Source organism: Platichthys flesus, chromosome 9 (assembly GCF_949316205.1).
Source record: "Platichthys flesus chromosome 9, fPlaFle2.1, whole genome shotgun sequence".
NCBI lineage: Eukaryota > Metazoa > Chordata > Actinopteri > Pleuronectiformes > Pleuronectidae > Platichthys > Platichthys flesus.
In genome coordinates this window covers 13,161,994-13,175,745 of record NC_084953.1, presented here as the reverse complement: position 1 = coordinate 13,175,745, position 13,752 = coordinate 13,161,994, and the positions used below count along the sequence as shown (strand labels likewise).

Below are 13,752 nucleotides of genomic sequence, written 5' to 3'. Positions count from 1 at the left end.
GAGAGAGGAAGAGAGGGGGAGAAAAAAAAGTGAGGTGGAGGGAAGAGAGAGGTGGTGTGACAGGAAAGGTATTCATGTGATTTACTGGCTCTCTGTCATGAAAAATCACACACATACACAAATACATCTCTCCTCTGTGATTGGTTCCTCCGCTGAGGCCTTGAATAAAAGTGTTGAAATTATCTTTACATTGCAATTGATATCACTGAGGCCGATGTGCCTCCAAAGACATACGGCAGAAAGGCCGTGAACGCACCACTGCTGACAACCAAATAAAAACCATCCTGACAGTTTCAACTTTCAAGTTGTGTTTGTCATATGCAATTAACACAGAGGAAACCTGTCAGCTCAGCAGGGCAACAGTTCAATAAAATATAAATAAAAACAAGGCAAAAAAGAGCAAAAATTTCAAATACAATTACAATACAAAACTAAGAATATATACAGTCGAAGGTGCTTGAACTGTATGGAGTTTGTGTGAATAGTTATTGCAGCATGTGTGTGCATCAGTTCACATTTCAAAATAAAGTGCAAACAGGCAGGAAGTAGCTTGTGCTATAGGAGCCACTTCTATTGTTAAAGCCTATAATTAAATTAAAAGGAATCAATAAATAAACTGCTTTAACGAAGTTAAATCAAAAATTCTTGTACGGTCAGAGCTGTTCACTTGTAAGAGCCATGATGTACACTGCGTGGAGCCTGACCTACTAACCTACTGGACACTATGTCCTGGGCTTAACATATTTCACACATAGTCCTTCAGTTCTTCTGACATCGGCTCATCCGATTGACGTCCGACTTGGCAGATGTTCTGATGAAGATCTGAAGAAGATCTGTCTCGACTGTGAGGGTTTCGGGATAAGTAATAACCAAGAGCCTAACTGTAACTTTCCATTTATTTTTAAGTGCACTCTTCTGTCATCATGGTGACAATCACAACCATTCGATGCATCACTTGGATTATTTATAGCAACGTCACAGACACATTTTGAAGAGGCAATACGTAGGTGAGGGGCGACACGGGAAGTAAAGATTTTATATGAAAGCAACATGTTAATGTCGGCACTATTTTAGTCAACTTTCACTGAAGAAATGGTGCAGATAAATAAGATTGCCATCACCATTGACTAAGGTATAGTACTTATTGTGTATGACGCAGAAGACAGAATCTTCCCAGGAATGATCATCTACTCAGACCAAGCAGTATTTGAGGAAGAGCACATTATGTACTTAGGCTCAGAGAGCATGTTTTTTTCTAAACCTCAGACCTCCTTGGTTCTGAGCCGCAGACCACAATCTACTTAGAACTATAGCCACGTTAAGTGACAGTGACAGAAGAACAATTCAATGAAAGCGGTTGAGTTCTACTTCGATTTTAGGGGAAAAGGACACTTCAGCAAACTCTTGCTTGTTTGTGATATCAAATTAGTTTCACGCAGGATTTCTTCACTCCACCATTCCCAGCCCCCTCAGGGGAGCCCTCGGGACAAACTCTGTTATTCACTTACATTAAATCCTTTGCCAATCATCTCCATCCTCTTGTTCCTAATAAATAATCTTTGTTAATAAAGCTTTAAAGGCTTGACAATTAAAAAATTGACCATATAGGAGGAAGATAATAATAAATCATTCAAAGGAAAATATTAATCAATCTAAGAACCAACTGGGGTCAAAACCCTTCAAGCAAGTAAATACTGAGGCTGAGCAAAGAGGGTCAACTGATATTTACAGGTAATACAGACCTCAGCCAAAAGATTTACAGGCACATTTTAAATATTAGGACTTCAGATAATTTGAGTGAGTGAGGGTATAAATACTGTACCTTCAATATTTCAACCTGTTACAATATAATTTATTTTACAAATCAACGTTCGTGATAAGATGCTGTTTGCGTCTTCCACAAGTACAGTCACATGCCACTGGGATCACAAGTGTGAAAATATAACACTTTTTATTTACACTAGTCCGCCAATTATGAGTCCACCAATGGTAATTTGATAAATTGAGATCTTGGTGATCTAAAAGTGTGATAATGAAAATCAGCACTTTAACCTCATAGTGATCGTTTCATTGAATCTTTGTAAGACATCATAAATGCTTTTTCGCTCCCTCCACATTATGGCCAGCTCTGACCTTCCATCTAAATCTTGTCTCTCCTTAGGAGCAGCTGAAAGCAACAGCTGACGGCTCACTCTCTGTTTACCTCTGCCAATGGATCAGCAGATTAAGTCTCACTAAGTATTAAACGAGTGAATACCTTAGACCCACTAAGAAAACCATCCCTGCTCCCCCATTAACATATGGGTACTGGTACAAAAAGCAGATCCATACATCAGTGCTCCAAAAACACACGACAAGCAAGGAGGGGGAAAAAAATCCTCCACCAAATAACGTATAACTCATCCCCTTTAAGGACAGCAAATCTTTTATTATGTATTTTATTTTATTTTTTACATTTGCCCCCTTAATAAATCCTTGTGCAGGAAATTGCTGCTCATCCCATTAGAAAGCTTCAGGAAAACCCAGCAGCTTGAACAAATCGCGGAGGATCCACGTCAGCGCTGCATGATAACAACAGATAAAGGATCAAGCCTCAATTTGGGGTCCATCCCCTGGGACACAGACTAAAAACCAGGCTTAAACAGACTTAAAGTGAAATGACATCTTTAATTTAGTCTTGTGACGTGACAATAATCCAAAAAAGGAGGTTTCGAATGTGGCATGTGATGAGCTTGAAAAGTGTATTAATCTTACATTTCATTGCATGTCTATTCGATGTGATATTAGTGATATATGTCCTCTAATAAATATAATAATTTAACTTTATATGTAAAATAATAAAACTCCAGTGGAAGAATAAGAAAGCATGAAACATTCTGTACCCGCAAAAGTCCCAAGAGCTCCCTAGAGATGAGAGAAGTGGAAAGCAGATAACACGAGGTCGTTCCTAATCTCAAAATCCAAATACAGACGGAACAGAAATGAGTAATAAATAACGAATGTCCTTTAGATTAAGTCTGACAAAACAAATTCAGTTTAAATACGCTGAATCAAAATTTAAAGAAATGAATCAAAATAATCCCCTCTATTGTCCTGACCAGTAGAGTGTGGAGCACAAAGTGGCAACAAATTGCTTGGTTTCTTAGATGAGTTAATATTATCTGTCATTCACAGAAGTCAAGAAGCTACTGTATTGAGGACTAAAGAGTATTTTCTGAAAATGAGCAGCCACACTTCTCCCAATCATCTATCAAAAACATAATCTTTTTTTTTAAGACCAACTTTACTTGTTATCGACCAGAAATGACATAAAAAATGTGTCGTACTAAGCCCTGATTCCGTGAGCCTAATGCTGGGGATACAAGCAGATTGTAGTGATCTGGGGATTAAACCCAGGATGACCATTTGTCTTCTTTCTTCACTTCATCTATTTTCTGACGTCTCTCCCTGACATTACCTGCAAATTACCACTTTGTACTCCACATTTTAGACCTGACATTCAAACAACTGACATATCATCATGAGATTTTAAATCAATGTGAAAACATTTCAAAACACATTATAAGACTTGACTGTATCACCCTAATGCATTGCTATATTGCTTAAGGGTGATACTGGTGCTTTGAGTTTTTCTAAATGTCAATAAATCCCAAGAAAAGACAAGAAATCAACACTGTAAGGACGCGTCTTCACTTCCTCTCACTATCCGGAAAAGAAAGGAAATATCCTGGATAGGAACATGTGTATTTAGAGTCTGAGCAGCAGCAGTCGCTCAACGCTCAACCAATTTGGAGTCAGTCTCAGCTGTCAATCATTTTTATAGCATAAAATTAACATTTTGATAAGATAGAGCTAAAGTGACAAAAACAATCGTTTATGTTTGACCTTTGAGTTTTGCTCATTCACAGCTGCTACCATGGAGGGGGCAGGATCTATGATATGTACTGCAGCCAGCCACCAGGTGGTGATCAAAACCGCTTTGGCTTCACTTTTAGAGATCTGTCATTTTGTCCATCTTGAAATACAGTCCATTGCTTCAAAGGTATTAAGCCATAAAAGTGAACATCAGAATTAATCGTGTGTGCACGTTTTCATGGCAATCCATCCAGTGGTTGAGATCTTTACGATGATTGGGATTTATCCTCCGAGGAGGAGGATTATCTGTCTCATGAAAATCCATCCAACAGCCTCAGTATTAAAATGACCACGTCAGGATATGATTCAACCATTTTTGCTTCGCTCAGACCCACTGAAGCAAAGTTATTATGTTCAAGCATCCAACTATAAAATCTTTTCTGGCATTACATCAGACCAGAATCATTGTCTCATCATATCCAAAGGATCCCGTTATACTGTTGGGTGCAAAGGAACATTTACGCTGGATCTTTTTGTGTGATGCATAATGAGTGGGTTAGTTGTTTCCACCCATGGAGTTAAAGACCAGGATCAGCATCCCGAGCCAGACTGGATCCCATCCCGACGCTCTGACCCAGGGCCCGGGCTGTGTGTCCCCATCACCCGCTCAAGTTTCTCCCTCAGTTTGTGGAAGGCAGGTCTTCTGCGCGGCTCCTGCTCCCAGCAAATGGTCATTAGGGAGTAAACGCCAGGAGGACAATCTTCTGGAGCCTCCATCCGATAACCTCCCTCCACTCTTTCCTTTACCTCCTTCAAAGACTGCATGATCAGGGAGTAACATGGAGGAAGGAAGTGGGGGTAGAGAGGGAGAAGTGGAAGGTGTGGTGACATCAGTAAATAATACGATACAAGCTCAATAAACATTTGTGTGGCTGCACAGCAATCACAAAAAAAGAAAGTTAGGTTTCTACTGGCACTGTGTGGGAGAGTATTTTGAAATCACAGATACTAAACACACACACACACACACACACACACACGGACGTTTCCTCTTTGTCATTTTGACGCTGGTCCCTCAGTTTGTCTTCTCTGCCAGATAACAGCAGATAACAAATTACTAGGTGCTGAGTTTAATTGAGGGCACAATAAACTTGACTCAAATGAATTAACTTGTTGAGCAGACAGTGATTAGGAGATAATCATCTACATTTAAAAGGACACCACCACCTTATGTATTGTGCAAAAGAGACATCAATGCCTCAATGGGCCAACTGTCCCTTCCATTAATGCTGCCTGATCCTGCCGTCCACGCTGAACCATTGGCCAAGACACAAATCACCTGTAGTCAGGGAGCAGGGATACAAGTCAGAGCAGAGCAAACAGGGCCCTGTTTAAGTAGCACACTTCCTTTTCAGTCTGTCAATTAATGTTTCAACATGATCCCTGTTGGGTCAACCTGCTGTCTCTTACACCAAGAGTCCTCTGACCTCGGTTACACCGGTAAAGATTAAGCTCTTCTTACTACCAACACAAAGAGTTTATAAAAGTAGATTAGACTACCTAAGAACAAAGCGATTATTCCTCCATGTTGCCCTATCAAAATGTACTGTAACAGTAGAGGCACCCCTGTGAAGTCTCTCTGATAAACCTCTCTCCTCGCTGACGCAGGACAATAATGTCAATGACCTGAGGCGATTTCCTGCTCAGACACGCTAAGTCAATCCTGTGATGACGTCCTAGTGACCCATCTGACTACTCGGCTTGGCTGCTTTTCAACTGGAACACCTTCAGTGTGATAAGACATGAATCCTGACATGACATGGTACAGGAGTTAGGTAACAAGCCTGCTACTCCTTCCTGCTGCTGTGGGCTCAGAGGGGAGTCAGTTCATATTCCCGTCATCATCTCTGTGCTGCTAGAGCCGAGTTGTCAAAACCCAGAGGGATTAGGAGACGACTTTACGCAGCCGGCACACACAAAACAAATCAGATTATTTGGTGCCATCCCAGTAACCTGAGGTTGTCAAATTTTCAACGGCTGATTTTGGATAATTTTTAGATTAGAATGATCATATAAATATAGAAAGACATGCTAATAATAAGTTTAAACTTTTTTTAATGTTATCATCCCTCCAGTTTGTCATTAGTGTTTATATAATGTCAGATATTGAGTATTGAGTGATTCTGTAATTCATTGCCAGGGATAACAGGTAAATCCCTGCATATCTATACACTGCAAACAAAATGGCATCTTGTTACTTACTGGGGAAATGTTGAGTAGCTTTGGCAAAATCAAACTTGTTGCTGTTGAAATGTGGGAAAAATAATAATTTCAAGAAATCCAAAATATCAAGAAGCACCACTTCATCACCTCATCATTCTTACTGTGATATTTCTTGAGAAATGTACATAGGGTTTGCACGTTTTACTAAGGAAAAAAATCTATTCTCAATTTAAATTTCCTTGAAAACCAAAACATCCTGACAATGGACATACTGATCACTGTGAATAATAATATAAAATAATAAAAAAGAGTTGGTTGATACCCGTCCAATGTCACCGAGGATCAGCAAGCAATGGCCCATATGTTCTGGTCATGTGACTTAATATTTGAAGTGTATTCATCTATATGCAACAAAACAATAGATCCTGATCCATGCATGGTGATATTTTCTGTTCCTCTATTCCGACAAACATAGCATCACTTCATACCAGTCAAATACTACAACATTTAGTTCAGTGACAGTATTATGATTATTACTGATTAGATAAAGGCCTGATTCTGTGGATCAAACCAGTTATGCTGTGTCTCCTCCACTCTGATCATCACTTAAAAGACAAAGAAGAAGCTGGTTTCCCTTTTGTGATCATGTGGTGAAGTTGTTCATGTGACCTGATTTTGTTTTTCTCTTTCTCTCCATCGCAAACATTCTGCAAACACTCCTCGTACACCCTGCACTGTGCAGCTGCTTTTGTCACCCCCCCCCCCCCCGCTTCTCTCCTTCAGTATCCCTGCGTGCCTGCACAGCTGCTACAGAAACAGTCCATCACCAAAAAACTGTACAGTATGACAGGCCGCTTCTGCCACTCAAATATTATATGTAATATACAAAGGGAGTCTGTGCTTCTACAGCTGTCTAACTTTCCTGTACTTGCTTCTGCTTGTACTTTTGGAGGGGTTGTTTTGAGTCTGTTGTTATTGTTGCTATCGTAACTTGTTTGGCTGAATCAAGGAAGTCTGAGTGTATAAAGTGTTCAGGATTTATCATGAGTAAATCCTTGTAGATGTCAGACAGGGGTGACCTCTCTCAACGTCAACTTTTGTCATTCATAAGCACAGAGAGCTGAGATGGGGGAGTGCAGTTTCTCAGACACATATTTGATGATGTAAACAGACACACACACACACACACACACACACACATGCTGCACACCAACAGTGACATTTATTAGTGCTACATACCATCTTCGGGTACGGCAGTCGACCGTATGAGAAGATCTCCCACAGAAGAACACCGTAACTCCAGACATCTGACTTTGTGGAGAATTTCTGCATGATGAGAGAAACAGTTTGTACTTAATGTATGTAGACGCTTTATAAAAGGAACTACTTAGTAAAGGGATTATGAGGGGGGGGGTTAACCTAAGTATTCAAACTCTGAAATCCTGATAAAAGACAAGTTACACTGAAGAAAGATTTGGAAAGGGCCCTCACACCAACCTGGACTTAATTCATGGATTAACATGGATTATCGGGATTTAATGAATGATTTCTTAATAGGGTTATATATATTTTAAAAAGTGATTCATGGCCACCCTTCTTTTGTGCTTAATTTTACGCTAAAGTCTCTATAAACACAAACATCAGGATGTAATGACATAGGTTCATATACAGATACGAAATGTTAACGATATTGGTTAGGTAGAAGTAGTAGCAAATCTAATGATAATAATAATAATTAATAACTAATAACGTAAAGAAAAGCTCTTCACACCTCTTTCTTCAGAGCTTCGGGGGCGGTCCATTTGACCGGCAGCTTGATGTTGTCTGACACCTTGGAGTCCAGCTTGGTCAGACCAAAGTCGCTGACCTTGGCCACGCTGTCGTCAGAGACCAGGACGTTGCGAGCTGCCAAGTCTCTGTGAACCAGCTTCTTAGACTCCAGGTACTCCATCCCTTCACACACGTCACTGCAGCAGCAAAACACGCAAAGCCACACAAACAAGTCTCAGGTGACCTTCATGAAGCACACTGTTCAAACACTGTACGCTGCCCATCTGTCCACACTGTGTACACTATGCACACAGTATGTTATTTGCTATGGAGAACACCCACAGAATCAAAATGATAATTTTTAAATTCTCGCTCGAACTCACAGTGCAAAGTGAAGCAGCTGAGCGTAGGTGACAACTGAACGTCCCCTTGTCCTGAGAAAATTAACGAGGTTTCCCTGCAACACAAAATCAAACAATACAACACATCAGTAATGTTCCGTTAGAGGAGTTCTCTACACACAGCAAGCTGGGGGCAACTATTGGATGCTCCAGTATATCTGAATATTTACTGCTTTCTATCTAACATATCACATAACTCCACTTTGTTTTCTATTTCAGTTACCCTACATTGTTATCTGTTCTTATTGTGAGAATGCTGATGTGGAGAAACCACTGATAGACATGTAAACCGTACCTTGCTCATGAGCTCTGTGACGATATGGAGCCCTTTGTGAGGAATGACGCCCAACAGACGCACCAGGTTCTTATGCTGGAGCTTCCTGGGAATTTGTGAACAAATTCACAATGTGAGTACAGTACAGGAAACACAGAGTTGATTGTGTTGTTGAGTTAAATATTTTAGAGCGCTGAAATGTTCTCACGTCATAACTGCTGTCTCCTGCAGGAAGGCCTGGGCTGTGACGTCACATTTAATGGTCTTTACTGCCACCTTCTGGCCCATGTACTCTCCTTCATGTACAGCTGTGGTGACAGTGACACATTATTTACCCGTCATAGATCTTTGGTATGACAGCACTTAACTTCCACTGCAAACCCTGTGAGGCCACAGAGATTATAAAACCAATAAGAGAGAACAAAATAAAATAAAAAAATCTTACCACCAAACTCCCCCTCTCCGATTTTCTCCCCCAGTGTGAGCTTTGCGATATCCAGCAGCCATCCACCTGAGGAGGAGAGACACATGAATATAAACCTGCCACTCTCTTTTACTTTCTCTTTTCGGTCATCGCTGTGAATATTTGATATTCTAAAAAGGACTGCTGATGATTAATTCAAATCATTTCTCGAGTAAACCCACTTTTTTCAGTCCTTCTGACGAAAGGCACTCTTGTTCCAATACCATTTTCTTTGGACACAGTTTTAACTATGAGACTTACTTTTGGACAGCTCCAACTCAGCCGACTTGGCTCCTTGTTTTGGTCTGGGCTTGAGAAGAGTCGTAGCAATGGAGCCTTTGTATTTCGAGTAGAACTGCAGAGACGGAAACACAACCGCAGATATTCATCACACACATCTGTGGGCATGTGACACATCAGGGCTGGGCAGCAGCTTTCACCGGGGCCACAGACTTATGAAAGGAGTCTCCTTCAGGAAGTCGCTGCACAATGTGCTTTGAAAGCATTTTTCTTAGTTTGTATAATCATTAGTATTTGCTCAAATATGATTATTGTCTATATTCATTATAGACATTCACTTATTTATAAGATGTTTTTTTTATTTAGAACGTCTTTGATTTCCTCTCCATGTTCATACTTGTCATTAAAATGTTAGCACCATTATACATTTATTGTTTTCTCTCGCTTAAAATAATAATCACAAGCTCATTGAATCATTGGCACAGAGAGTTTGAGCTGTGCGTCAGTACACTCAGTACTCAGGAAGCCATATGATCACTGTGGTCAGGACTGTGGCCTGATGAGGGAACAATACTCAACCTTAACCTAGAAAGTAAGACACACTGCACCACAGGAAACGTGTCGAGATACTGGTCGGTGTCTAAAGGTAGAAGTATAGTATATAAATTGGAGTTCATGCAGGGCGACACATTAAAGTCTGGTTTGGTACAGTCAGCCGTCTGCAGGCACAGGGTCACAGAGGTTACAGGAGGACATGATTCAGCCTGAGTATTGACGCGGACCGTCGTTGCAACGTCTTCACAGGAACTTGTCGGCCATTCTGACTCAGACCTGACGCCATCTGTGGCACGCTGATAAGGTGCCGCAGCCAACTGTGCGAAGTGGATCTCTGAACCTCACTGCAGCTGAGCTTACAGTGCAACCCCCATGAGGTTTCCGGTCTGTGTTTTAGGCTGACATATGAAGTGAAAGTTGACACTGGTGGGGTTCAGGCCGACTAATGGCTTACAATGATCAGACATCTGTGTGTGACCCAGATTATGGCCTTTGTGTTAACATGAGAGTGAGCATGAGACAAGTTTCCCTACAGATGCTTTCAGTTTGTTGGCCCAGCACTTCAGTCTCAATTTAAATATTCCACGGCTTTGGGAGTCCTCCGACTTTTGTGTTTTAATGAATGGATTAAATTGAATCACCAGGATATTTGGCTAACAGATACGTTTCCTCCAGTGCTATCATGAGGATCATTTTGTTTAAAAAATCTGATTAAAAAATATTAAGTTTTATGAAAAATATTTAATTTTCTTTCTGTTAATCATCTGATTGCCCATCACAGTGATCTTGTTCCGAGCCCTGGGTTAGAATCTTCAGGCCAAGAGGATATAACTCAATATATCAACTGATAATTCATGCTGCTTTCCCAATTGTGAAGAGTGGAGCCACAGGCCACAAGGCAAACAGCTCTGCTCTCACACAAAATTAATTTTTTACTGCAAACTTATTTGCTTCTCTGTATACACCTCAGAAGTAGATGGATTTGTGCCTGGAATCCATTCACTGAAGTCCGTTACGTGACAGTGACTTTTTGAATAATGCACATCGAGTCCTCAGGCAATGCTTTTCTTTTCCCCTCACAGATGTCGTGAACACTGCAGCTGGACTTTGTTCAAGCTTTTTTCCCCATTTAATCTTCTCTCACCTCGATCATGTCGATAAGGTTGTAGAAAAACTGCGTGCTGTCGATAGTCAGCTGTTTGTCTCGATAAATCACTCGGTAGTGGACGACTGCTCCAGAGACGCTGACGCACAGGACGTAGTCGCCGGGATGCCGGATCGACTCTCGCACCAGGAACAGGCCGTCCTCAGCCGGCTGCAGCTTACACACCGCCTCTGGACCAGAGATCTTCCCATGGAACCAGCTGATGAAAGACAGCACAGGGTGAATCATGCTGATACTGTTTCTGTTTGGGTTCAGAGAGGAGGGGATTGCATTTGACCTGTAGTTGATTTTTGTAGGGGATGACATCGCCTTTAATGAGGCCGCTAACTCATTAAAAGGGGAGGTTAGAGTGATTAATACTCTTGTTTGTTTGCACCTCCATTGGCAACCCGCACGTAGTGGTCACAAGATTGGTTTCCTGTGAGAAGCTTGAAAAGAAACACTTGCAATATTCAGAAGATTAAACGTACGGCATGAGGCTGAGGCTGGGGTTGACACGTAGAGCCTCTCTCTCCCGGACACTGGTGGAGTTGATGAGCCCCTCGTTCCCTGTGGTGTTGTGTCTGGCCTTGTAAAAACCCTTCCTCTGAAAAAGAGCCATCGGTCTTATGTCAAACGGCGACTCACCAAGAGGAAGTACATAGTAAATAAGAATGAACTGTGCTTTGGATTCAGTAAAGCCCGACAGTACCGTGCTGATGTCCACAATAGTGAAGATGTCTCCTTTGTGATAGGCAAGTTCTCCAGGTTTGGCTTTTCTGTGGTCTCCTTTGGCCACACACTGAGTCCCAGCAGTCCAGCTCATCTGCAGAGACAATTAGGAAACAGCCCAATCTTTATTATATATCTGAAATAAAGGCAGTCAGAATTTACAGGCTTATTATGGTTATTAAACAACTAAATTTGAATAATCTGTAATTGTCATAGTATTTATAGAGGAAGTAAGAGCAGAAACTTAATCTAAGTTCACTAACTTCATTGTTAATTTCAGGAGCATCAACCTGCTTAATTTAAATCATCATTTCTATACAATCCATGATTTAAACCCACTGGTTCTCAAAAAAAAAATGTGTAAGATAACCCCCTTCAGAGAGCAAAAAGAATGATCCAGTGGCCATCACATAACTTCCTGTATCTGCCTTTCAAAATCCAAATTCTCTGGTAGAGTCCTGTAACCACCATTTCATGACATACGTGGGCAGAACTGCTCTTCCACTAAAGAACAGGGGAACCAAACATTTCAATGATAAGGGAAGTAACTCATGAAAAAGGATCCTGCCGGACTTCTGGTGAAATTAATATCAGCCTGATTGCAACAAAAACTTCCACCTGGTCGACCCCACTGATCAGTCGTAAAAAGTGTCCAACTAAATGTTTAGTTTTGAATTTAGACATTGGAGCTGTACCAACTGTTGTACTGTTACCACTGCAGAACCTATTAGATATTTATGGACCCCCATCAAGATGACCACACTGGGAAAATAATTGACAATGTACCCTATAGAGCTAATGGGGCGACATGTTTAATTTAAAACCTCATATACAAAGTCAGTCACAGTTTCAATAGCAGAAGGAATTCAACAAGCACATTATATAACGTAAAAACATCATCATATAAAACAATTGCACACAGACGACCTGTACTCAAGAGATTCCAGAAAACTTCATAACCAGAAACACTGGCTTCCATCTCTACGCCTACACACTGATCTCGTTGTATTAAAATGACTTAAATGTAATTCGAATTATTTAATAAATCGGAACATATTGCTCAATAGAAGACTTTTTCAAATTTAGATAAAAACTCAAATATTGTTTTAGATCTCTAAATTCATATCAACAGGTAAACTTTGACACCACTTCAAATCAGGGTTTTGAACGTGCTCCTACACACTGTCCCATGTTCCGTGTACATACCTTTGCCATGAACAGGACAAGGGCTGGATGAATCTGCTTGGATCACCTGTAAAGGCAAGAAGGGGGGGGGGTCTATGAACACCTCTGAATAGGATTTTGCTGGGGTCCACGGTGTGTGTTACTGTCTAATGTCTGGATTTGTGCATGTCGAGGAAAACAAAACAACGGGAATGATACAGGTCGATACAACAAAACAATCGAGATGTTGTGTACAGATGCTGACATGTGTACAGATGTTGACATGTGTCTGACTGCTCGTGTCGCAGGGATTTAGAGTAACAAGCAGCTGGAAGCCTCCCTGACAGCTTGTTCAGTGTGGATGCTGGTGGACATGAATGTTTCAGTACCTGCAGCTCTCTGTCTCCGTCTCCGTCTCTCTGGACAGACGCTGACAGCCTCCTGTCCTCTCCTCTGTAAACTGCACGAAAGCAAGCGCCCGAGTTCAGGTCCTCTCCGTTTCATTCAGCGGTGACGTCCCCTCTCCTCCTCTTCATCTGCACGTATCGACTGGAGCACATCCAATAATAGTCCTGATCCAGATGTGCCTGCAGCTCCAGCTCCAGCTGCTGCTGCTCGCGCGCCGGACTCGGTCTGTCAGGGCCACTTCCTGGATATTTAGGAATATGTCGTTTATATTTAATGAGGCGACGTAAGAAGTGACGCTGGTGGAGTGAGGGACTTCTCGTTTGTTGTCGGTCTCTTGACAATGTGTCTAAAACGGAAAAATGACACACACACACGCGCGTACACACGTGTCTCTTAGCCCCTTACCTTAGCCATCAAGATTAAATCCAACCCTATGACCTAAACCTAATTCTAACCCGAAAATCAAGTCTTAACCTTCATAACGTCCGCATAATGTTTATAGACAAAATTGGTGCTAACTATA

At 41.3% G+C, this 13,752-nt stretch overlaps 1 protein-coding gene across 1 annotated transcript; it reads right to left on the bottom strand.

Moving 5' to 3' along the window:
* Positions 1–2,647: 2,647 nt before the first annotated feature.
* Positions 2,648–13,449, bottom strand: matk (megakaryocyte-associated tyrosine kinase). Its single transcript, XM_062394908.1, has 13 exons — positions 13,211–13,449; positions 12,864–12,909; positions 11,638–11,751; positions 11,417–11,532; positions 10,926–11,145; positions 9,248–9,341; positions 8,969–9,034; positions 8,732–8,831; positions 8,545–8,629; positions 8,232–8,305; positions 7,850–8,045; positions 7,318–7,404; positions 2,648–4,674 (listed from the first exon to the last, which is right to left on the bottom strand). The coding sequence occupies exons 2-13, from the start codon at positions 12,870–12,872 to the stop codon at positions 4,447–4,449; spliced, it is 1,389 nt and encodes a 462-aa protein (XP_062250892.1). The 5' UTR covers positions 12,873–12,909; positions 13,211–13,449; the 3' UTR covers positions 2,648–4,446.
* Positions 13,450–13,752: the final 303 nt, after the last annotated feature.

Bases quoted from the DNA above. Each gene is read 5' to 3' on its own strand.
- matk (XM_062394908.1), bottom strand. The intron at 11,146-11,416 runs GTACGTTTAATC...GTCTTTCATCAG, and splicing joins CCCAGCCTCAGCCTCATGCC to CTGGTTCCATGGGAAGATCT. The intron at 4,675-7,317 runs GTATGTAGCACT...CTGATCATGCAG, and splicing joins GACTGCCGTACCCGAAGATG to TCTTTGAAGGAGGTAAAGGA.